The sequence below is a fragment of the Bubalus bubalis genome, chromosome 6 (assembly GCF_019923935.1).
Source record: "Bubalus bubalis isolate 160015118507 breed Murrah chromosome 6, NDDB_SH_1, whole genome shotgun sequence".
NCBI lineage: Eukaryota > Metazoa > Chordata > Mammalia > Artiodactyla > Bovidae > Bubalus > Bubalus bubalis.
In genome coordinates this window covers 82,644,742-82,670,557 of record NC_059162.1, presented here as the reverse complement: position 1 = coordinate 82,670,557, position 25,816 = coordinate 82,644,742, and the positions used below count along the sequence as shown (strand labels likewise).

At 32.9% G+C, this 25,816-nt stretch overlaps 2 protein-coding genes across 7 annotated transcripts in view; one reads left to right on the top strand and one right to left on the bottom strand.

Annotated features, from left to right (window-relative positions):
• The window catches only part of DOCK7 (dedicator of cytokinesis 7), a 189,127-nt gene that overhangs the window by 93,543 nt on the left and 69,768 nt on the right, over window positions 1-25,816 (bottom strand). For 5 of the 6 annotated variants that reach the window (XM_006055930.4, XM_006055931.4, XM_006055932.4 and 2 more), the window contains exons 15-16: window positions 7,149-7,266; window positions 3,693-3,763 (exon numbers count right to left, since the gene is read on the bottom strand). In XM_006055930.4, coding sequence (XP_006055992.2) covers window positions 3,693-3,763; window positions 7,149-7,266 — 189 coding nt within the window. The remainder of the gene's footprint in view (window positions 1-3,692; window positions 3,764-7,148; window positions 7,267-25,816) is intronic. The other variant, XM_025288575.3, reaches the window with a different exon arrangement.
• On the top strand, window positions 16,286-24,392 carry ANGPTL3 (angiopoietin like 3). The gene is made up of 7 exons (XM_044944902.2): window positions 16,286-16,780; window positions 17,432-17,542; window positions 19,809-19,923; window positions 20,925-21,038; window positions 21,741-21,836; window positions 23,556-23,819; window positions 24,165-24,392. The coding sequence occupies exons 1-7, from the start codon at window positions 16,286-16,288 to the stop codon at window positions 24,344-24,346; spliced, it is 1,377 nt and encodes a 458-aa protein (XP_044800837.2). The 3' UTR covers window positions 24,347-24,392.

Here is a 25,816-nt window from a genome sequence, read left to right as displayed (position 1 = left end):
GTGTTCAAAACAAATAATTACTGCATTTGTATACCTGAGTAATTTTTAAATTAATTTCATGATTCATGCTTAATTTTTCTTCTAGTCCAAAGTATTTTTATTTCCAAACTCTTAAGTAACTAACTCCTACACTTCCAGATGAGGGAGCTGTCACTGTTTCTGAAATTTCTATCCCATTTTCATTAATAGGTTGAGTAATCCTACTATTTGAAAATTCACTAATAATCACCACCTCGATGCTGAGATCTTCATTAGATTGGAAACTGTATAGAAGAGGAAACTAGGGCAAGGCTTTCTATTTTATAACCAATCTAGATATGTATTACATAGAAAAATAAGTTTTTTGTAGTATATCTCATGACCATACCATAGAAAAACATTTTTCTTTTATAGGAGTACAGCTTTATATTAAGACTAATTTGTTTATCCTTCTATTTAAAAAAAAAGAAAAAAAGATATGTTTAGACAATCTGGTATCAAGATGGGCTCTCTATAGAATTTCCTTGTATTTATTATCCCATTGCTAAAGAAATAATGTTACCAAAAACATGGACTCTTTATTGACTGACAGCTTAAAAAAAAAGGAAAAGAGAAAAAAGAACAGAAAAAGAAATCAGAGAACACCCACAATTGCATGTGTCCCACTGCCTGAAAGTGCACACAGCTACTATAGGAACACAACAAATGTCATATCTGATCAAACCAGTAGCAGTTGCATCTCAGTATTTATTGAGAGTGGCCCATATGGGCATTTCTATGGTATAAGCATATGCATTTTTATGGTATATCATAAATAGCACCATGACTGCTATTTATGATATAGAGCTAAGAGAGAACCTTAGCATCCCAACCTTCTGTATTTGGTTAGTAGCTCTCAGAGTTATATACAATGAAAATACATCCAAACTGTATGGCTCCAACTATCTTTAAAGTGAAGCCATCCCACCAACTAGGGATTGTCCTCTGATGCTAAATATGTCAAATATTCTTCCATCTCAAATAAGCTTCAAAAATGCTTAACAGGTAAGGGGCATAAAGTTTTTAATACCCATAAGAAAGACAGTTAATGCTTGCCATTTGATCATTTGATGACTTCAGTAAATATAAGATGCTATAGATCGTATTACTTACTAATCACCACTGAATTATGAGAAAGTTGTATTTACTAGTAGTGTTAGACTCTATCATTTTAATTCTACTAATGCTGAGAGCAACAAGATAAAGACTTAGCCACAAACTGAAATTACAACCTTCTTTCTCCATGTTTCCTGGTATTTAGTGTTTCAGTTCATTTCTTTCCTGAAATCATTATGTGAAGGTTCTTATGGAAAATTAAACATCTAAGAGTTATTCATCAATAAGTATTTTTATTTACCCACCATTAGGCTAATAAGCACTGTGTGATTTTTATGGTGGTTTTAAAGATGAATATTTTTTAAAAACCTTCAAAAATATATATTTAGCAGAAGTGTAAGTAAGACAAACATATATCAACAGCTATGCTATAAAGCAGGGGTTGGCAAACTGTGGCCACAGGCCAAATCCAGTTCATTACTTGGTTTTGTACAGCCTACAAACTAAAAAATGATTCTTATATTTTTAAGTGGTTAAAAAATTCAAACAAATAATATTTAACTTAAAGTATTAAATGAAATTTAAATTTCAGGGTCCATTAAAAAGTTTTATTGGCAGACAGCAATGCCCGTTTACTTGCAACTTTCTGTACATGGCTACTTTTGCACAATAACAGGGCTGAGCAGCTGCAAAAGAGCAGACGGTGCACAAGTCCTAAAACATATACCATTTGACCCTTTTTAGAAAAGTTTGCTGACCCCTGGTATAGAGCATATAAGGTTAAGTGTTTCAAGAGAAGACCTGAACAGATTATTTCAAGTTCTGGATCAAGGAACTGTCATTTAGGAAGAGATACATGATATGGGCCTTAAACTATGAGTAGTTCAATAAATAGAGGGAATTAGTATCATAAAAGGAAAAAAGATCCAAGAAAGGCCCAGAAACAGGTCAGCACAGGGTATGTTTGTAATGGAGCAGAAATATAAACATTAAGACATAAAAGATGATTGGATTAGAGACATTAGAGAATGTTTTACATTCTGAGTCAGAGCAACTGGAAAAATGGTGGTACCCTTAATAAAAACAGGGACAGACTGGTTTAGGAAGAGAGTCAAGAATAAACACATGGAAATTAAGATGGAAGCAGGCATTCAAATGAATACACCTAAAAGATCTGAAAATGCACATCTATAGCTCAGAAAGAAGGTTAGGACGGAAAATAAAGAGTGAGGACAAGCCACACAAAGGTAAAAGCAGTAGTGGTTTCACTGAGTATAATTCTGGAATACATACAAGACTATTTAGGGAGAGAATATTATAGCAAAAGAAGGTTAAAGGCAAAACTTTAGTGCTTTGTGTGGAAGGCGTATGTTTTAAAGAAAAAGAAAAATTAGAATAATTATTATAGGAAAAAAGTAAACCGAGAGAGGGCCATAAAATAAAGGTAAAAAAGAAGAAAGTTTTAGGGAGGGTAAGGAAAAGCCATGCTACATAACAGCAGTGAATAAAGACTTTTGTTTTTGTAAGTATAGAAGAAACAAATTTTGTGGCAATAAGAGATGGAGCCAACAAAGCAGAAGACCGATGATGTTAAGAAAAGGAATAACTGATGGAGTCACACTCTGAAGAGGCTGGATAAGACTCTTTGAGAGCAGAGATGAAAAGATCCACGCTGAGGGAGGGAGTGGACCATTACCAACCTCACAACAGAGGAATGCAGATCCACACAGAGATAATCTGAGATGAAAAGCGTAGCAGTTCACAGACACCAAGTCAGATGGTCTCAATCAACTTTGTAAAGCAGGACACTACGAGTAGCAGACAGAAAGAGGTAGGAGCTAAAGGAAGGGAAGAAAAGCTTAAAATAGCCACTGCCAAATGGGAGACAGGGTAAAAAAGTGATGCCAACAAAATTTACCAAAGAGTAGTGGGGCCAAGAGAAAGTAAAATACTGTAGCCTCATCATGTGATAAAATACCATCAGTCCGTGACAGCCTCAATGGGCACAATTTTAATTTTTCTCCAATAACATCCAATAATAAAAAAAAAAAGGAGGGGTTAGGGTAGGAGCAGGGGGAGGTGAGGGAGGGGAAGAGGTAGGGATGGTAGAAGAAGAGGAGAAGGGGAAGGTAGAGGAGGAGGAACAGAAAGGAGGAGGAGAAAGAAAGCAGAAATTACGTTATCCAGAGTTAACAATCAATTTTCCAAAGAACTAAAATGGAAAGACACTAAGGCAAAGATTTATTGGATGCTGCACCAACTTACTGGATGTTGCACTTGGGTGCAAGTTTAGTAAAGAGTTAAGTAAAACTACAAAGTGTAGGTGAAAACAATAGCGAGAGACCAAAAGACCAGAGGCCACAATGGTAATCAATAACAATGTAATAAAAATGAAAGGATCAGAGAATTTGACAGAAAAGATGTTTTGTATATAGTCTTAACTTCGAGATGTCTGTGGAGAGAATGTATATCTACAGGTTGAAATTTAAAACTCTGATGTTGGCTGTCTTGAATTTGCACATTCAGTGCAGCAAAGCATTCAGTAAACACACTAATGTGAGAGCTAACAATGCCACTGAGAAGTGAGTAACTTTGAAAGAAATATTTGAATTCAGTACCTGTTATGATATACTACGGCTGTATAGGCTTCCTTTGAAAATTCTGAACAGCTAGATTTACCAAAGATTACCTGTAACAAATAACAGCATGTTGAAACTTTGTTGTAATAAATGCTGGATGTTTCATATCTATGTAAGAATTGGTCTGATTTAATAACTGAGAACAATGGGCAAAATCAGCCCAATGAAGAACATGTGCCTATAAGTTCAATTGCTTAAATGTAAATTTCTTTTCAACTACACACCCATCTGACATTCAAACATTCAGAAAGTTTCTATCCATTATATCTATTGGGCAATAAGGTACATTTCTTTCCTTTTTCTTGAAGAAGGTAAAGAATTCATTTTAAAATCTAGCTGTAGTACATAATTTGGAATTTATGTAAGAGTACAATCCTAGAATGGTGACATATATCTACTATACAAATTGGTGGCTTCTCTACTAAAACAACAGTCATTCTAAATGTCAAATATAAAGTATTTATATTAAAATATTCTAATTTTGGTCAATCTCTGTATCCTTACTGTAAGCTACTCTACAATGAAAGAGGAGCTCCAGTCTTCTATTCTTACTTATGCTTTTTTTAATCCACCACATAAAAAAAAAAAGTACCACTTTTAGAGACTGGATGTTTCTAAAAGTTTTAGCAACATTTTAGAGGTAAAATAATTCAGTCTTATATATCTGTCTCGTGAATTCTACCCAACCATGCTATGGTTAATTAGGGCAGCTGATTAGACAAATGTCTTATTGATGTCAAGGTCACAGCTATGATTCCAATGTGGCACGCTTACAATGTTATCTAGTCACAAATTAAACCTTTAAGTCTGGCCAGTCATTCTACACATGCATGAATAGGTATGTGGACAGGTCATCACACTTCTATCACACAAGTGGTAAAAACGACTCAAAGTTTACTCCTCATGGGAAGGGGTTAACTGGCACCATCCTTAAATAAAAAGAACATAATAACAGATATCTATGTTTCTTTTTGCAGGTCCTTTTAAGAGTATGTAAAAGTACAATAATTATGACTCTCCTAGATATGTCTAATTTCAAAAGTTTTCTAAGAATATCTTACTATGTTTTAATAAAAATGTTGCTCCAGTGCCAGAATTATGAAATTTATGATTTTATCATATCAATGTTATTTGATCAAAATTTATCTTAAGACCCGTTTTAATAGTCAGTTAAAAAAATAAGCAAATACAAAAATAAGCAAATGTCTGGTTATATATTCTTTCAAACCAGCTACTCACATAAACATAAAAGCATTATATTTTCATAACATTAATAATACACAAGTGAATGGAATGCAGTACATTTTTCCCCCTCTGAGAAGCTGTTGTTTTTCACAAAGTAATTTATTTTCATAACATGCATGAAATAAACTGGAAAGTGTTCCTTTGACCATTTAACATATATTTGTAATCATTCATCAACATGAACTGAGCATCAATTATGTCAAGCACTATGACAGGCATCAAGATACAGATATGAGTAAGATATGGTCCCTGCCCTCAAGGAGCTCACAGTCTAGTGGACAAGGTAAAGAAATAAACATATAATCATAAAGGAAGCAGCCTGTAAAAGAAGTCAGAAGACACTATGGCAGTGCCAAGAGAAAGAGTGGTCTAACTGCCAATATGGCTGGATGCAGCTGGGGCGCTGCAGAGGAGGCCACATATATGCTAAGACAAGGAAGAGTTTGTTAAGCAAAAAAGAAAAACAAATTATTTTACATATACTACGTTTGTCATAAGCTCAAATTCATATGACCATTCACATATAGGATAATAAAGTATCTATTTTCACAGTCCAGTATCTTTTCATCAACATGATGGTACATTCAGTCCTTCAGCAGAAATGAAGAGCTAGTTAAAAGCATGAAATGCTCATTCCAAACCCCAAGAGTAAATTCTACATTTATTGAAATATTTGCTCAGCATGCATTATATGCAAAGACCTGAAAAAGCTGCCATAGAAGAATACAAAGATGAATAATTTGTGCTTGCTGTTATCAAGATCTATAAATCCTGATGAAATTGAGGCTATAGTGGAAATGAAAATAGTTTTCTTAGTAAGTAGAAAATCAAAAGAACTTGATTCAAATGACTCACATAGAAGGCCAAAATAAAACTGTAAATAATGCACCTGTTAGCTCATTTTCAATCCACAAAGGTTCTCTCAGAGGGTGAACATCTACAGGTGACAGGTATGCTCCTACTCCGTAAGTTAAAAATCTACTTTCATGGAGCCTGCATTTATTAGTGTCCCACAAGTCCTCAATGACCGTGTGGGCAGTCAAGACCCTCCACAGTCTGGCCTCAGTCTACTATTTCTGACTTATCTTGCATTGTTCTGGCTCACTGGCAACTCACCATTCTACCTCTGCTGAAGAACATTCTCCAATATGAACTGCCTTCCTTTCCCCATGGTCTAGACCCACTGCTGTAACATTTTAACCACTTCTGAGGCATCCTCTCCTTCCTCTGAACATCTAGGCCTTTGAATCCCTATATACTATCAACCTTCTAATAATTAGCACATACCTTAGGTTCTCAGTATTGGCTGAAAAATTTAATCCCTTGAAAGCGTTAGTCTCTCAGTGGTGTCCGACTCTTTGCGACCCCATTGACTGTAGCCAGCCAGGCTCCTCTGTGCACGGAATTCTCCAGGCAAGAATACTGGAGTGGATTGCCTTTCCTTCTCCAGCGGATCTTCCCGACTTAGGGATTAAACCCAGGTCTCCAGGATTGCAGCCAGATTCTTTACTGTCTGAGCTACCAAGGAAGCTGTAATCCCCTGGGGGAATTTAAAAAATAATGGTATCTGCCTGGTACCCCTCCCCAGAATTTATACTGTAATTGGAATGAGATTCAGCTGGGCACTAGCACTTTCAAAAGCTTCCTGTGTGAGTGTAAAATGCAACCAAAGTTGAGAACTATTGCCAGAGGTTCTCAACCAAGGTGAGAAGAAACATACAAATTAGAATTATCAGGAGAGCATTTTCAGCCCCCATTTACTGCCCACCACTTTCCACCTCCCTTACCTGCCCTTTTATTCTGAAGGAGGGGAATCAGAATCTCAGATGCAAGCAAAGAGAGGAGCTATCTGTGCTCTGTTAGAGCACTCTAGGTGATTCTGATCTGGCCCTCTTCTGAAGTTCACTATTTTTGAATCTTATGTGTTGTTCTTATATCCTCTAGATTATAAATCTTATTCATCTTTGTATCTCTGGAAGTGCCTAGCATATACCAAGCCCTCAATAAACAAGACTTCAAGTAAACTCATTACTACCTGTTCAGGAAGTAATGAAGTCAGAAATACAGTTTACAAGATCACATTAATTTCCAATTTAGACCTGCCAACCAAGTGATACCACACCACCCTCCCCAAAAAAAGTCTGTTTGAACCACATATGAAGAATAGAAATTGTAAAGAACATTTCTTACCGGCATGGCATTGCTAGGATCCTCCCCATACATAAACTGGACTTTCACTGTTATATTTCTGGCAGAACCTTGACGGTTGGCAAAATTAAGACTCTGAGGGTATATGTAGAGAAGGTTTCTGTGAAGGCAATAGTATACATGATAGTGAACATATGTGAAAATACTATGTATCACTACTACACACTACAAAAGAAACAAATGAACAAATACTGAATTACTAGCATTTGCTCTATAGACACTATGCTATTTTTACATACAATGTTAGATTTGATCCTTAGAGTAATCATTCAAACAAAGAGCAATCAAATATACCCCCACTTTACAGATGAATTGAGGCCCAAAAAAGTTAAGAGATTTTTCACATACAACCAAGTGGTAAAGCTGAAATCAGAATACAGTTCAGTCATACTTGAAAATGCAAGTTATTTTCTCTAAAAGAGGCTTCTGAGAAATAAACAAGTGAGGATAGAAACATTATTAAGAAATTAAAATACAGTTCTAATATTATCTTATAGGATGACATTTATAAATAAGGCTTTTTGTATAAATGTGATCAAGGTTTTAAGAGGTATAATATTCTACATTATTGTTCAAAAAACACATATGGCAATATGGTAGGCATAGCAGTATTAGATAGCTACTATGAGAAAATCACATATTACTCTACAATCAACTGACGTAAGCCCAGTTGCATCTTACACAGCTGCTGGTAGCAGTTGCTGCTCCCAATACAGAGATGAGTAATAATTCAAGAAAAAGCATCAAAATAGAGGGCTTCAAAAGAAGTAAGAAAAAATAGATTATGGCTGATTCATGTTGTTATACAGCAGAACCAACACAATATTGTAAAATGATTATCCTCCAATTAAAAATGAATTTTTAAAAAAAGAAAAAAAGATTTTTTTTTCTTTACCTGAAGGCTAGTGCTTGCTGACAGCGGATGTACAGGACTTCAAATATAATAAAACCCTCCTAATCAAATACTGGGGCAATGAAAATAGGTCTAAATTTTCTGGAAGGTGGTAGGGTAATACAGAAATTTTAAATGAATATACTCTTTGACCTAACAACCCCATCTCTAGTCTAAGGAAAGAACCACACATATGTACAAATGGGTGTGTTCAAAGAAATTCATGACATTGTTTACATTAGGAAATAGTTATAAAGAATTATAAAGAAATATGTTCATCAGTACTGGGCTAATTAAGACATACTAATAAGACAAATACCTATCAGAATCCCAAAAATGAAAATGTACAGCAATATTTATTAATGCAGAAAGAGATATCCAGCATGTTGAATGAAAAAAAGGCAGGTTCCAAAGCAGGATGTATAGTGGCATTAACCCACTTACCGAAAATTGTGAAGAAATAATGGCAGAAAATGTCTCTAATCTGAGGAAAGGAACAGACATCTAGTTCTAGGACATTCAGAGAGTTCCAAAGATGAACTCAAAGAGACCCACATCCAGATACACTATACGTAAAATGTCAAAAGTTAAAAATGACAAGATTAAAAAGAGGTAAAATGTGTCATCACACATCTAATGGCAGGGAAATACCTATAAACAAGAACATTTCAAAACAATGCTGTGTTGTCACAAAAGTATGCAGTAGCTGTGGGAGAAAGAGATAGGTACTTAGTTGATCATGATGAAGTCTTTTCATCTTCTACCACTGCTATGGCATTTGTTGAAGAAACTGAATTATTTTTGTGTAGATTTTTCCAGAGGCTAGTTTATTGACTGCACCCTATAGTAACATTTAACATGTTCCCCTGTGTTTTCTATCAACTGAAAGTTAAATCTAGACCTTTGGTCAAATTTCAGGGACAAGACTACTTCACAAATGATACCGTATCCTTCTATCAGGAGGAAAATGTTTGGTTGTTGTTTCTCTCTCTGTGCAATTAGTAGATAATGATGATCCATGCCTAAATCCATTAACTCATTAAGGGTTGCCAAAAGGTAATATTCTATCACTGTTTCTATATTTATAAGCTGAAATATCTCTATGAAAAGCACTTTTCCTTATCTACTGAGAAGCAAGAATAAATGCTTCATTCTTTTCCATTATCTGCCAGTTTTCAAAATAATCAGTTGGTACATTACATTCCTCTAAAAGAGATCAATTTTTTTAAAGCATCACTTATAAATTAATGGACCAAACATATTCACAGGTTTAAATATTTTACAGTTACTATCCTTATTGGTGTTCAAATTGTATCATCCTTGACAAGTGAAAAGGTCAATTCAAACTGGCTCATAATCCCTTTGATTCAGTCATACTAGTCTTCCACAGCTTCTTGCTAATTCCAGGCTCTTTTTGTTTCAGGCTCTTCTTTTACACTTTCTTTCCAAACCTGGAATCAGCTATTTCTCCAAGGAGCTGTGGTTTATAAAGTGGAAAATGTTTTTCCAGGCCACTACTTGTGGGTTACTCATTGTTTCTTCTTTTGAAAGAGTTAGGGGAGAATGCTTTTAACATGAAATATACCTAAATTCATAGTGACAATTCACATTCAAGAGTACAAGGCTTTTATTTCTTCTTTTCTATCTTGCATCTATACCATTTTTCCTATGCTGAGAATCACTGCCAAGGACATTAACTATGAGAGAACTAAAATATCATTTAATTACTCATTGTGTGTTATTCAAACAAAGGAGTCTTAAGGAACTCCAAGATCTTGTGGTCATCCAGAAGAGGATGAGCCTACAAAGAAGACTGGTCAGTCACCTACAAAGCAGCAGAAGGAAAACCTTGAGAGTACAGTGACATGGAAATAAAAGGAAGAAATTACAAGTAGAATTAAAGAGTTAAGGATCAATTGCTATTCAGGGACCACATGAGGAAAGAAATGAAAAATGTCAACTGAATTCAGCAACATCACATAAACACACCACAGCTTCTCTATCCATTCATCTGTTGATGGACACTTAGGTTGCTTCCATATCTTGACTATTGCAAATAAGGCTTTCATAGACCAACTCTTTACCTTTTTTCTGAAATAACTGGTAGAAGTGTAAAGCACCATAGGTATGCTCTTAAAGTTCTTACCCTTTTAGCACTACAGGAAAAATTATTAATCAAATCCAGATGGTGCTAGTGGTAAAGAATTCACCTGCAATGCAGCAGACACAAGAGACATGGGTTCAATCCCTGGGTTGGGGAGATCCCCTGGAGGAGGAAATGGCAACCCACCCCAATACTGGAAAATTCCATGGACAGAGGAGCCTGGAGGGCTACAGTGCATGAGGTCACAAAGAACTGAACACAGCTGAGCAACTGAGCACAAGTTACTGATAATTTTAGGCTGAAAATAGACAAAAGTAAGATTCAAGAGTAGTAGGCATTAAAAAAATGAAGCCAGTAAAATTCTGAAGAGTAGAGCTGAGAAAGGGAGAAAGATATTTGGAGACAAAACATGGGGATTTGGGAAGCTTTTTAAGACTGGAAAGGTTGAAGTGTGATTAAATCCTAATGGAAAGAATGTAGGTGAGACAGAGTTTGCACACACTAAACAAAAATGTAAGAATCCTGAAATGGTGGGAGAAAACAGGATCCAAAGCCCTTGACAACAGACTGGCCTTTAATATGCTTATAATTCCTCACTGTGACAAACATTTACTGAGTATATTTTCAGTATACTAGATACTGAAAATAAGGGAGTTCTTGACTTCATAGAACTCATGTCTGGAGGGAGAGTCAAACAGGCAAATAATTATAATGCAGAACAATAAATGTTACGAACACTGAACGTCTTTGGGGGCCCACAAGGGGACTTAAAAACTAAAGAATCTGCCCACAAATTTCAATGAGAAAACTGCAAGTTTAAGATAGACAGGCAAAATGCACAGCACAGCAAAAAACATGATACTTTCCTCCCACCCCTCAATTTCTGCATTGGATTACTACTGTTTTAGCTTTGTGGATGTGGACATACCAGTCCCTTTCCATCTTTTAAGTTTTAGAAAGGCTCACTTTTCCTCTCCAACATCACATCACTTTGTTATTCCATTCACAACTCAAATAATCTGCTTAAAATAATCCTAACTTATCTTGTTTACGTATTATTTCTTGTTTATGTATCTCCTTTACTTAAGGCCAAACTCCATGAGTGCAAGGACCTTATCTATCTAGTTAGTTGCTCTATTTCTGATGCCTAGGATAGTTTCTCTTATGAATAAATCATTGACTGAATGAATGAATAGTACAGAACTCACATAAATATTTACTTAACTCTTCTGGAGTTTGGATTTTCAAGTGAAATGGGAATTAACTAAACGTTAAGCAATGCTTAATTTCTAATATAAGTAATACAATTTTAAATTCAATTTGCCTCTGAGGGTGAAACGCACGCATTTAGACCAGGTTCTTTTGACTACTAACTCCACTAAAAAAGTTCCACATAAATCTAGTAAGTCTTTACCCTGCATTTGTAATACTCCTTCAGAGGAATTTTAAGTTAACATAGAGAAGGTAGATCAATACAGAGTGTTGAGTTGTTGAGATACCTGACTAGCCTTTTTTAAGGCTGATTTCATATTTCACCACTTTCTCAAAATAAATTCTAGATTAAATCCAAGTTTTAAATAATAAAAATAAAACTAACAGGAAAGCATTAAAGAGATCTTATTTTATAGGTAAGGAAGACATTTCTGAGCGTGAGCCACAAAAATTCATAAAAGACAAATTTTAAAGCTTCTACAGAGCAGGGGATACCAAAAACACAAGTGGAAGACAGGACAAACTGGAAGAACACTGATGTTACATAGATGACAAAGAGTTAACATCCATCACATGTAAATAATTCCTAAAATTGGTCAGAAAGACAAACAAACATGGGACAGGGAGTTTGATGGGGAGAGGGAGACAATACCCAGATAATTCACAAAGAGAGCAAGACAGAGAGACAGCAAAATCAACTAGATATATTTGCCTACCAGGTTTATCAATATTTTTTGTCTTGCTCATTCAAAATACTGGTAAAAATTAATGAGAAAAAAGAAACTCTCAAATCTTTTTGGTAGGGATGTAAACTGGCACAATCCTTTTAGGATAATCTGCAAAGAGAAATCTACTTTGAAAGTTAACATCTATGAACTTATCATATGAAAATATTTATATACAAATATAAATATATTTTCTATGCATATTGTTTATAATCAAAAAATTACAAGCAACTTAAAGTATCATTGATAGGGAGATGATTAAATTAAGGTGCATCTATATAATAAAACACCGTGCAGCCACTTAAAAGGATATGGTAAATACATAGGCAGTCATATGAAAATAAATTTTAAAATGTTAAAGTCTTAAATCAATGTACATATATAAAAAACATGAGCTATATATAACATACTCTCATTTGTGTTAAGTAAAAATTACATTTAGCCAGTCATCCAAGGGAACTGGTATGATAGACCCCAAAATGTTAATAGTGAAGAGTGAGGATTTTTATTTTTTAAAGATTTTCAAATATCTGGGTTTCCACATTAAGTACTTTCAGTATAAAAATTAAACATTTATTAATGCCAGTTAATGAACATAGGAAAAAAGGCTAAGATAAATAAAATGATTCCTTCGAAGGTCACTCACCTTCTGGACCTTTGTTGTCCAATAATACAGTCTAGTGAGAATACAGGGCTTCCCTGGTGACTCAGATAGTAAAGAATTCTGCCTGTGTTACAGCAGACCGGGTTTGATTCTGGGATCAGGAAGATCCCCTAGAGAAAGGAATGGCTACCCACTCCAATATTCTTGCCTGGAGACTACAGAGTACTTTATGTGGACCTGTTCTAACTGACATATCCTGAAAGTATAAAATACAGACTAGATTTGGAAGATAGTATGAAAAAAGAATATAAAATACCTAATTAATAATTTCATACTGGTGTATTAAAATGGTAATTTTTGATATATCAGATAAATAAAACATGTTAAAATTAATTTCACTCATCTTTTTTCAGTTTTTTACATAAATAACTCACACTGTACTTCCATTGGCCAGTACTACTCTAGAAGAAAAGGAAACTAATATATTACTTTTTCATTAGTTCATATAAATATTTCTATTTATAAATATTTTTCTCAGTTACTTTTAGTCTTTCTACCAAATATATTAATTCAAAAACAAATGACCACAGTTAAAAAGGAAGAAATTAGTAGGAACATACTATATTCAAATTAACAGGGATACAAGATCCCAAATGCCTTGTGTTTTATTTGGAAGCCAAATCTCCATAAGATTGCACAACCTGGGAGAGGATAAAAGACTTTGCTTCACTTTTTAAACAAAGGTCCTGAATGTCCTAAAATTCCACGCAGCTAAGAAGTTTTGAGTATTAGTTCGTAGAAACTGGGAATCCTTAAATTGGGTCTTAATTTTGCTTAGTTTCTTATTTTCTTTAGCATAAAAATTTTAAGTTTTTATAACGTTACTGGTTATATCTGGTCAGGGTTCTGTTTAAACACATTACATTTCCCATGTTGACACTCTTCCACAGCTTGTAATTAGACAATTTATTTATTTTAATTATATTTCATAACATGTCAAACTACTATAAGAAAAAAATTACCCAGATATTTCTACCCAAAGACAATATCATAAACCAAGAATATGCAACCACTGCCTCTAATCTCTTTTAGCATTATATGTGAAGCGTTACAACTACAACTTCAACAGAAAGTATTAATATTCCAGCACATTAACTAAAAGAAAAAGAAATTTCTATACATAGCCTTTCTTTGGTATTATTATCCAGTTACTTTCATGCACTGGAAGGGACTACTTTTCAAATTCTTTTCGTTGTAAAGAACCTCCAATACTAAAAAGGAGTATCTATTACATGCAAATTTTGTGTTTGAAAAACTCCCATGTTAAGACTTAACATTATCTTATTCATTCAATAAAAATTTATTGTTTCTCCAACATGTAAGGAATTTACTGACGTGCTCTATGGAATATAAATTAAAAACAGATACAGATCTTACCAATAAACAGCTTAGAGTACAATAGAGACAAGAAGTTGGCCGTCTCAATTGCCCCTCAACTAGAAGGTGAATGAAATATCAGGGTCAATAGTTTCAAGCAAGAAAAGGAGACAGTTCAATTAAGACAAGTTTTGAAACACGCTCTTCATGACCAATGATCACAACACTAACATATCCCTTTTAAAAGGGGGAGAAAATTCAAATTTTTTCACTAGTTCAACATACACTTCTATAATTTCATAACATGCACCAGTGGTAAAGGTAAAATGAAGATGAAGACAAAGGAAAACTGTTTTGATTTTCTTCTTCACTACTGGAAGTATTTGTATACTTTTATTTACTTGCATTCTTTATTTCTCTTACAAACAGAAATACTTATATTGTTCTATATTGGACATTTAGAAAAAGTATACCCAAGCTAAACAAAAGAAATAATTCCTTGTACTTACCAAGGTTCAAGAGACCAAAGTAAGAAAAACCAGATTCTAGAAAAATTTCCCAACTGATGTCATCTTAACATAAGATTAGATAATATTTATCAATAAAATATTACTGTACTACTACATAAATGCACTGACTTTCTAATTACAAAACAATAGCTTGTACATAATACCATGCTGTGAAGAAGGCTGAGCGCCTAAGAATTGATGCTTTTCAACTGTGGTGTTGGAGAAGACTCTCGAGAGTCCCTTGGACTGCAAGGAGATCCAACCAGTCCATTCTGAAGGAGATCAGCCCTAGGATTTCTTTGGAAGGAATGATGCTAAAGCTGAAACTCCTGTACTTTGGCCACCTCATGTGAAGAGTTGACTCATTGGAAAAGACTCTGATGCTGGGAGGGATTGGGGGCAGGAGGAGAAGGGGACGACAGAGGATGAGATGGCTGGATGGCATCACTGACTCGATAGACGTGAGTCTCAGTGAACTTCAGGAGTTGGTGATGGACAGGGAGGCCTGGCATGCTGAGATTCATGGGGTCACAAAGAGTCGGACACAACTGAGCGACTGATCTGATCTGATCTGAATACCATGCTGTATTTACTAAACACTAGGTATTGTTCTAAGTGCTTTAAAATATTAATTTTTAAACTCTATAAAGTGGATATTATATTCAATTGATAGACAAGAAAAAAGGGGTACAGAAAAGCTAAGTAATTTCACAGAACTAAAGACCAGCAGAGTCAGGATTCCAATTCAGCTAGTCTCTCTCCAGAATGAAACTCTTAACTACTATGGGTTACTACATCTACTGTAACCATTCTATCCAAAAGCCCTTAATGCTAAATGATGAAAAGAAAGGTTCTGTTAAATTTAGATCATGAATATTGTTCCCAAGTTCACAAACTACAGAAAAATTTATAACGGGCAAATAGTTCTTGACACTGGAACCACATAATCTACTGGTCTTCCAGTGGGTACAGGGGAAAGAGGCTAGACCACAGAGACATAGAATATAACAGAGAAAAAGGATGAAATACCTTTTAAGATATGGGATTTTGTGATTATATACAAACACGGTTTAGATAGACCATCTGAAGCAAAAAAATATACAAACAAATAATTATAGTGACAAATAATAAGGAATAAATAATCATACATTAGCTCATATAGAGTAGCATAGGAATACAGCATTAACATCGCCTGCAGATGTGGAGGAAGGCTTCAGAGAACACATTTTTGGGGATCATCACTGTTTAAAAAAAAAACTAAAATACAATTTAGGAAATGCATACTTGATTCATTAATTTTTCCTCAGCTTTACTGATGAATTTATCTGTCAAAAGAGTTTGATATTTACTTGTAAATCTCTTTAAAAATCATGACAAATTAAAATGATCTTTTAAAAATAGGTAGATCTAACACTAAAAATGCAGTTTACAATACAGCAAAATTAAGTACAATAACCATTTTAAATAATCAATTAAGGTTGTTGCTCATTTCTTTGATTTCATTTAGCATTGATCTAACTCAGTCTGGAAGGTTACATTCATACAAGTTTACACAGCTTAATGATTAACTATATTGACCCACCAACCTTACTGTGTCTATGGCAAATAGTGTTATATAGAGAGTTCAGAAGTCTTGGTATGCTCCCAGGAAAAAAACAAATTCCAAATCGCTTGAAAGTGAATAATTAGGATAAAAATGTACACTATCAAGCTCTTTCTTTTTATTGCTCCTCTAGTTATTTCTTCCAGAGCTGACCAAGACTATACATCACTTGACTCTATATCTCCAGAGCCAAAATCAAGATTTGCTATGTTAGATGATGTAAAAATTTTAGCCAATGGCCTACTTCAGTTAGGACATGGTCTTAAAGACTTTGTTCATAAGACTAAGGGCCAAATTAATGACATATTTCAAAAACTCAACATATTTGATCAGTCCTTTTATGACTTATCATTGCAAACCAATGAAATCAAAGAAGAAGAAAAGGAACTTAGAAGAGCGACATCCAAACTGCAAGTCAAAAACGAAGAAGTAAAGAACATGTCACTTGAACTCGACTCAAAACTTGAAAGTCTCCTTGAAGAGAAAATTCTACTGCAACAGAAAGTGAGATACCTGGAGGACCAATTAACCGATTTAATTAAAAATCAACCTCAAATTCAGGAACACCTGGAAGTAACTTCACTTAAAGTAAGTAGAAACTAAAGAGCATGATTAAGCTTTCAATGTGGATCTTTTCAAAAAAATATTTTAAGACATGCTACTTGAAATACTTAGTTGAACTGCTCAAACACTATATTTTTCTCATTAAAAAAAAAAAAGCCTCCAGGAAATAAATTTTCCTATTATAATTTCAAGCTGGTTTTTGTTTCCCTAACATTATTTATGAAAATAACTGAACTTTGCATTTCAGATGAAGATTACAAGTCAGTTAAGCAATGAAATTTATAAGACTAAACTATTACAATATTGTGAATTACTGAAGGCGAGTAAAAAGCTAAAGGAATATAACTTGTGTAACTATTTTATCTTTAAAATGTATAAAAGTAATACAGTAAATAGAAAACACTAAAATGCTGGGGGTTTTTTTTCCCCATGTAATTGAAGTAGTTTAAAGTTCAGGAAATCAGATTTTAGAGATGGCACAGTTTAAATAAAAAACAAAAACAGAAGTATGTACTATGTGAAAGAAGCATGCAAGGGGAAAAGGTTTGCTGGTATTCATTTTTCTAATATACTGTTAGTTCAAAAAATTAGACTGTGACAGTCCTATAGGAAATTAAAAAGTCTAGTTTAACAGGAAAGAAAGAAATCTCTAACCAACCTACAATCTATATCCAGACTTTGGTAGAACAGCAAGATAATAGCATTAAAGACCTTCTTCAGATTGTGGAAGAACAATACAGACAATTAAACCAACAGCAAAGTCAAATAAAAGAAATAGAAAATCAGGTAAGTCAATATCTTAATAGTATGTCCAATCTTTTACATAAAAATAAGGTTTATGAAAATACGGACCCTAAAATTATTTACAATAATTATAGCTGGATAATGAATAAAACGATCACATCAGCATGACTGTTAAGTTTGCAGGCTCTGAAGCTAGTAAACTACCTGGGTTTGAATCCTGGTTCTAAAACTTTTGTGTGACCTTGAATAAATTATTTAACCCCAAGAGAACCTGTCTTATAGGATGGCTGTGAGAAAAAAGAAAGAATTCATGCAAAGTACATCCTCAATATAGCAGCCAAAGAGATTCATTTAAAATTTAAATTACACTATGTCTCTCTTTGAAACCCTACAATGGCTTCACATCTCACTCACAGTGGCCCAAAAAGACTGGGATGATTCTTAATCATCTCACTGACTCCATTTCCTCTACTACAGTCATACTAGCCTTTTTACTGCTTCTCAAACACATCAAACAAGTTGCTATCTCAGACCTTTGCCTATGCTGCTCTCTGTCTGGAATGCTCTTCATCTTGGTATTGGCATGGCCCACTCTTATTCCCTTTAGGTCTTTCTCAAATACAAAATTCTCAAAGAATCTTTTCCAGATAATTTAATCAGACATTTCAATCCCCTACACCCATGCTTGAAACTTGCTACCTCTTTCATTACTCTCTTTTTTCTCTTAACACTTACCTTTATTTAATATAATATATATATATATATATATTTGGTTATTTATTCTGTCTGTCCCTGCACTAGAATGTAAGATCCACATATACAGAAGTTTCTCATTTTTTAAAATTGCTGTAGACCCCAAAATATAGAACACTGATACATAGTAAACACTTGATAAATACATGCTGAGTTAATAAAGGTAATGTCACATTTAGTACAAACAAGTCAATATAAACTTGCTGTGATAAATATTATTATAATTATTAGAAGCTACATGCCTAATAATTAAAGTTTAATACCCAACAGTATAATTTAATCTACAATATAAATAACTGGCTAGGTGAGGAAGGGAGATACCTGTTTGGAATAAAGCCATGCCAAAATCTAAGCATTCCAATATACACTACCATAGTTCAAAAATATTAATTAGTATTAATACTATTAAACAGCCATTCAGGAATTTCAAAAATAATACAGACTTGAAGAAACTGGTTAAAAAATAGATGCCAAGGACTATAAAACAAATATTATAATTTCCACTAAACAAACATTATGTTTAGTAATTTTACGACTCATAATTTTAGTAACTTACTTTTGCTAATTTATCAATCATTATTTAGTAGGCTATTTTTGCTAATTGTCCAAAAAGGGGTTTTTTCCAACTAGTTTTAATTCCCATAATTTCTGTCTTACTGTATGTTATTTTTCTCTTTTTTCCTACATATTTTACTATGAGCAAATGAACCTACTTACAAAAGTAAAATGTCACTATTATAAAATGGTATACATCTTGTCTAGTAATAAAATGTATGAAGAATTTAAAACAATAAATTTCTAAGTCGGGAGAAGCCTTAGATCATCTGACACAACTTACTCAAATTTAAATTTACAAACCAAACTCTAAAGTTAAGTTACTCTAAGACCACAGTCACTTAGTAGAAAAGACAAACATACAATAAGTGAACCTTACAAGAGAGCCTTGTGAATTGTATCCTAAGAAATGCCATTTATGCTGATATCAAAAAAACTAACACTATTAACACAAGATATTATATACTCTGCTTTTTTCAAGTCATCAATAACACAAACTATCATTCAATAAATTGCAAACCCAGCAAAACAGACAATGAAATATTAAATATATGAAAAGCAAACAAATAAACCTGCCAATGTGCTACCTCTACAAATACATTTACACGTCAAAAAACTATCAAGAAAGCAACATTGTTCAAATTACTATTATTATATCTTAAGACCTACAACTGAGAATTATGAAATTTGAATCTGTCACTGAACAGAATATATATTACATTCATATAAATAAATAGAATATATTAAAATACTTTAAGCAAAGTCTCTACCTTTGGTCTTGCTGTTTTTTGATCAATTTCTGTTTTTTGCCTCCGTATCTTTATTTTTTGAACTCATTAAATAATGTGCCTAATTAAATATTTTGAGAACAGGAAGTCTGTATAATATGTATAGCATTATTTATCCCTCTTATCATTGAAAACAATAATATATTATGAACTCAGATTTCCCCTAATTAAATATTCAAATTTTTTAAAGTAGATTCGTATTCTTTTATCAGTTAAGAAGAACTGGTATTAAAGAATCCACAGAAAATTCTCTTTCTTCTAAACCAAGAGCACCAAGAACTACTCCCTCTTTTCACTCGAACGAAACAAAAAATGTAGAACATGACGGTAAGATAATTTGCTGCATTTCCGTCTTGAAGCTATTATTATCAAATTTTTCTTCTATCTTTGACATTTCTATCAAAAATCCCTATTCTCAGAGCCTGTTCTAGACTAAAAGAGAGTAGAGATACATTCAACAAATATGTGTCAACCTAAACTGGATCTTAGTGATTTTTTTAAACCCAATAAAACATTCTTAAGACAATCAGAGAAATATGAATATAGACTTGCTATTAGGTAATAATCATTACTTTTCTTAGATGGAAAATGGTATTACAGTTATGTAAGAGAATAATCTCATGTTTAAGAGCATTTAAGAGATGCATGCAAAAGTATCTAAGGGATTAAGGGTCATGATGTTTGCAAATGACTTTCAAATAGCACAATAAAATTCATATTTGTACATATTTGTTTATAAAGCAATAAGGTAAAATGTTAACAATTGTTGAATATGCATGGAAAGATTATGGCATTCTCTTCAAGATTTCTACTTTCCATACAAAAAGCAAAAAGATGGGGAGACAAAGTCTCCATTCTCAACCAAGCTTCAACAAAAAAATGATATATTTTCAAAACACATTTATTTTTAATGTAATTAATAGAGGGGAAAAAAAGGTCTTTGTTAGTTTCTTCTATATATGTTCACTCTTTCCACATTAATCTGTTGACAACCTAGTACGCACCAAGCACTATACTAATATCTCATACGTGGAATTTTATTTGTTTTTCCTAGGTCTAGGGGAAAGGACACTTAAAATTCTCATTTTGTCGCTTTCTCAAAAAAAAAAAAAAAAAAAAAACAGTTTGGTAATAACTATTTGATATTCTTCATATAACATGCCATCTAATAAAAATGTTTTAGCATAAAATAGTTTTTCAATAACACATTACTAAAAAAGGCTAAAGACGACAGTCACAATTCCATAGAATTTCAACTAAAATCTTAAGCTCTAAAGATATCATTCTTTACTAATGTATCTTATGTAATAACATTTTGTTGATTCTAGACATTCCTGCTGATTGTACCATCATTTATAACCAAGGCAAACATACAAGTGGCATCTACTCCATTAGACCTAACAACTCTCAAGTTTTTAATGTCTACTGTGATGTTAAATCAGGTAAAACCAGCCTAAGAGAAATAGACAATAGTAAGTAAGCTAAGGTCACTCACTACCTATTAGTAAGACTGCTGCTGCTGCTGCTAAGTCGCTTCAGTGGTATCCAAATCTGTGCGACCCCATAGACGGCAGCCCACTAGGCTCCTCTGTCCCTGGGATTCTCCAGGCAAGAATACTGGAGTGGGTTGCCATTTCCTTCTCCAATGCATGAAAGTGAAAAGTGAAAGTGAAGTCACTCAGTCGTGTCTGACTCTTAGCGACCCCATGGACTGCAGCCTACCAGGCTAATTCTCTTATTTTTGTCCTGAATACACATAAAATAAAATATATATAACACAAGTAGTTATATATATCTAGATCTAGATATATATCTGTATATCTGTATCTAGCACATATATTTGTACTAGATCTAGTACATACATTTGTCTTATTTATATATTTACTTATGCATTCATTCAATGTTCTCCATCTTTTTTTCTAAAAAACAATCTAAAATGACTGCTGTCAATAAGTTTATTAAGACAAATTAATTGGTTGCCCTTCATTTAACTTCTTGGGCCCACAATAAATAATAAAATACTACCACAACAATGTTAATAACTACCTTATACATCCACCAATAAAAACCAAACAAAAAAACAGTATTTTGTTACAACTATCAGCATCAGTCTACTGAAAATACAATTTGTTCATTATATTCAGGTAGTTCATGGACATTAATTCAACATCGAATAGATGGATCACAAAACTTCAATGAAACCTGGGAAAACTACAAGTATGGTTTTGGGAGACTTGATGGTAAGATGACTTCATACATTAATTCACTTGTTAACTAAAACATATTTATTAAAAATATATTAATAAAGCCCACTGTGGATTTGGCATTAGAAATACAATGAATGAGGTACAGTCCCAGCCTTCTTAGAAATTATTAGCAAACAGTTACACATTTGTAAGTACTGAACTTATTACCATTGTCTTTTTTTGAATTATACTTTCCATAATTACATGTCTGTTCTATGTATATACTTAGCACAATTTAACTGGATGGCTTCTGATTATCATAATTATGATTTTAAAAGATAATTTTGATTTAAAAGTACTATATGTTTCAAATAAGTAGTAAATGCTATGAAGGAGCTACAAAGAAAACCATCCTATCAGTGGTCACTCTGCTTTCTTATTAACATTTTAGATATCAACTATTTGGAAGTTGGAAGGTACAAAGAAGCTGTCAACTGTCAGATCTAAACAAAATGTTTAGATTTCAATTACTTAAATATTATAAATGTATATTATACAATGTGTTTAAATAAATTTAGGTAATTTATTTAAATTAATTTAAAATTAATTTTTAAATAAATAAATTTAAATATTTTAAAATAAATTTTAAATTTTAAAATAAATTTTAAATAAATTTTAAAATAAATTTAGGTAATTCAATGCAAATTATTATATTTTGATCACAAAATAAATAAGGTAAAAAATAAAATAAACTAAATAAAAATAAGATAGAGGTTTAAAATCCAAAAAGCACATTATAAAAATCCATGAGTTATGCCATGTACTCATTCATAAAATGGGTAACATCCATTATTATGGCAAGTTTTTAAATATTCAGGACTATTTGACTACTTAAACAGTTTTAGATTCAAACTACCAATTAAATCCCAAACTAAAAGGTACAATCAGTGATATGCTTTGTAGGATCAAGTCTTCTCCTAAGAGTGACAGTCCAGAATATTCATTTATTTCTTCAAGGACGTAAGCCATTTGTAGTTTGCAATTCTTAAAATGAAATATACTGATTCAATAGCAGTAAAGAAATTCTGACTTTTTTCCCTTAAATGCTTTAATAAAAGGGATAATTAAAGAGAGATTAATTGTGGTGATTAAAGAGAACTGTTTGTATTTATGTTATGTTTTTCATTCCAAATAAAATGTTTTAAACTACAGCAAAAAGTTATTAAGAATAATGTTTTTTATTTTAAAAATTTATTTCCTTCATTTTCTACAAGGAAAACATATATACCAAGAAAATAACAAAGGCCAAGACTATATGAGAGGAAAATAACATTATTATCCAAGTCTCTAGAAATACTTAACAAATCTCTTCATAGTATATGGGTATTAAAAAAAACCCAGCTGATTATAAAGCCAGTATACATAAGGACCCAAAAGTTAGATAACATTTTACCAATGACCAGCCCTATAAATACTTGTAATAGTCTAATAGGTTTCACCTGTGAAATATGCCTGATAATATCCAGTTTAGAATGGATAATCAGACTATAGGCAGCCCATTCATATTTTCACAGTTGTTGTAATATAACTATCTTCAATAAAACTGTTTTTAAAACAAATATTTTAAGAAACTCTAAAATAATCAAAGGATTCAAGATGAAAACAATTAAGCTACTTACAGCAAAAAAATAAAAATAAAAACTCTCAAAATAAATGGTCACTGCCTCATCTACAGTTAACAATCCACAGATTTCTACAACTTTTTTTTTTCAGGAGAATTTTGGTTGGGTTTAGAAAAGATATACTCCATAGTAAAGCAATCTAACTATATCTTACGAATCGAGCTAGAAGACTGGAAAGACAAGTATTATACTGAATACTCTTTTCACTTGGGAGATCACGAAACCAACTATACACTACATCTAGCTGAGATTTCTGGCAATGGCCCCAAGGCATTTCCGGAACACAAAGACTTGATGTTTTCTACTTGGGATCACAAAGCAAAAGGACATTTCAACTGTCCAGAAAGTAATTCAGGTATCCTCTTCCTAATATCAAAAGTTTATTTTCATATCTTCAAAATACCTTTCCAGAGTAATAGCTAATATCTTTCAATGTCAACTCTTTAAAATACGAATCCAAAATAAACATTTTCTCTGTACGTAAATGTCTTCTAACATATGTGGTAATTTGATTCTAGTTCGATTATGCATTTTACCTCTAACCTTTCTCAGATATTTTATTTTTGATCAGATGTATGAGACATATAAATCATTTAAAATTGGAAACTATGCATATAACTGAAGATGCACTCACCAGGTAAATATAATAGCAACTATATATGAGTCTGTATCTATTAAACTGTGTATCTATCCTTTTTAGGAGGCTGGTGGTGCCATGATGTATGTGGGGAAAACAACCTAAATGGTAAATACAACAAGCCAAAAGCAAAAGCTAAGCCAGAGAGGAAAGGAGGAATATGCTGGAAGTCTCAAGATGGAAGGCTGTACTCCATCAAAGCAACCAAAATGCTGATACATCCATCAGATTCAGAAAATTCTTAATGAACTGAGGCAAATGTAAAAACCAATAAATTAAACGTTAAACTCATCCCATATTATAGTGGCTTAGAAATCCAGTATTGAACCCCTAATAGAAGGCTTAGAAATAAATTCTTTATATTAAAGCCACTACCAACTTAATATTAAACATATCATCACATCACTTCAAAGAACACCATTTACCGTTCTCAATCAAAATTTTATGACAATCATTTAGTCATATATTTTGTGATGTGTGAATCAAATTTTAGAATTTGATTCTAAAGTTTAACCACTGGATGAAATTTCAAAACACCGCCCTAAATAAAATAAAAAAAATTTTTATGTTTAAAGTCATCTTGTTAGCTAACTGCACAACTTCTTCAGTTAAAAAAATACTTTTCTTGCTAAAATTCTACACTTGAATAAATATAAACAATTAATAATTGTACAATTCTTAAATGATGTAATATTAATTTCAAAACTAAAATTAAATAAGTTGATTTTACATGTGAAAATCAGTAACATGGATTTTAAAATTGATACTAATTTTGCAACAAAATAATTTGGAGTAAATGTTTGGTATGTTTTATTTATGAGGCCAAATGAAGCAGGATGAAATACTGTATTGAAATAGGCTCACACTGTTAAATATAGTAGATCATAACTGCTAAGTCATACTGACTTTAAATATCAAGTATCATTGTACCTTATTTGTTAACTTGTCTGGACTCTATACATATTTTAACTCCTGAAAGTGAAAGTCGCTCAGTCATGTCCCACTCTTTGCGACCCCATGGACTACACAGTCCATGGAATTCTCCAGGCCAGAATTCTACAGAGGGTAGCTGTTCCCTTCTCCAAGGGATCTTCCCAACCCAGGGATGGAACCCAGGCCTCCCTCACTGCAGGTGGGTTCTTTACCAGCTGAGCCACCAGGGAAGCCCAAGAATATTGGAGTGGGTATCCCTTCTCCAGCAGATCTTCCCAACTCAGAAATCGAACCAGGGTCTCCCGCATTGCATATTGTCTGGACTCTATACATATTATAACTCCTAATGTTGTGAAAAACAAATAATTTTAAGGTGATCTTGTCAAAATACAGTAAGGAAGAATGTGTTTGTGACATCAAATTAAAGTTTAATAATTTATTTCCCTTGGACACAGTGTAAGTCTAATACTAATTTGGAGGTTTTCAAAGAGAATTAAGAATCATAAAAAGTTACTGAATGATTAAACAGTCTGAGGAATGTTAACATTTCCAAATTAATTAAAGACTCAGTCCTCTAAATTACAGACATTTACATTCTTGTAGTTTTTTATTGACATCTAATAGGAGTATGATTGTGCTGTTTCTAATTTAAATAATTTAAATTCTAAATACTTAAGGATAATTAGAGGATATTCTGACCGTAATATCTTTTGTCAGTATTTATTTTAAGTTTCTAAAGAAACCATCAAAGAGAAATAAAATCCTGAATTAAATTCAATTTT

What these genes read in the sequence shown, in the direction of transcription:
- ANGPTL3 (XM_044944902.2), top strand. Translation starts at nt 16,286, where the DNA reads ATGTACACTATCAAGCTCTTTCTTTTTATTGCTCCTCTAGTTATTTCT. An exon ending in TGGAAGTAACTTCACTTAAA is followed by an intron (nt 16,781 to 17,431) that starts GTAAGTAGAAAC and finishes ATCTATATCCAG; the next exon opens with ACTTTGGTAGAACAGCAAGA. An exon ending in CTGTCCAGAAAGTAATTCAG is followed by an intron (nt 23,820 to 24,164) that starts GTATCCTCTTCC and finishes TATCCTTTTTAG; the next exon opens with GAGGCTGGTGGTGCCATGAT.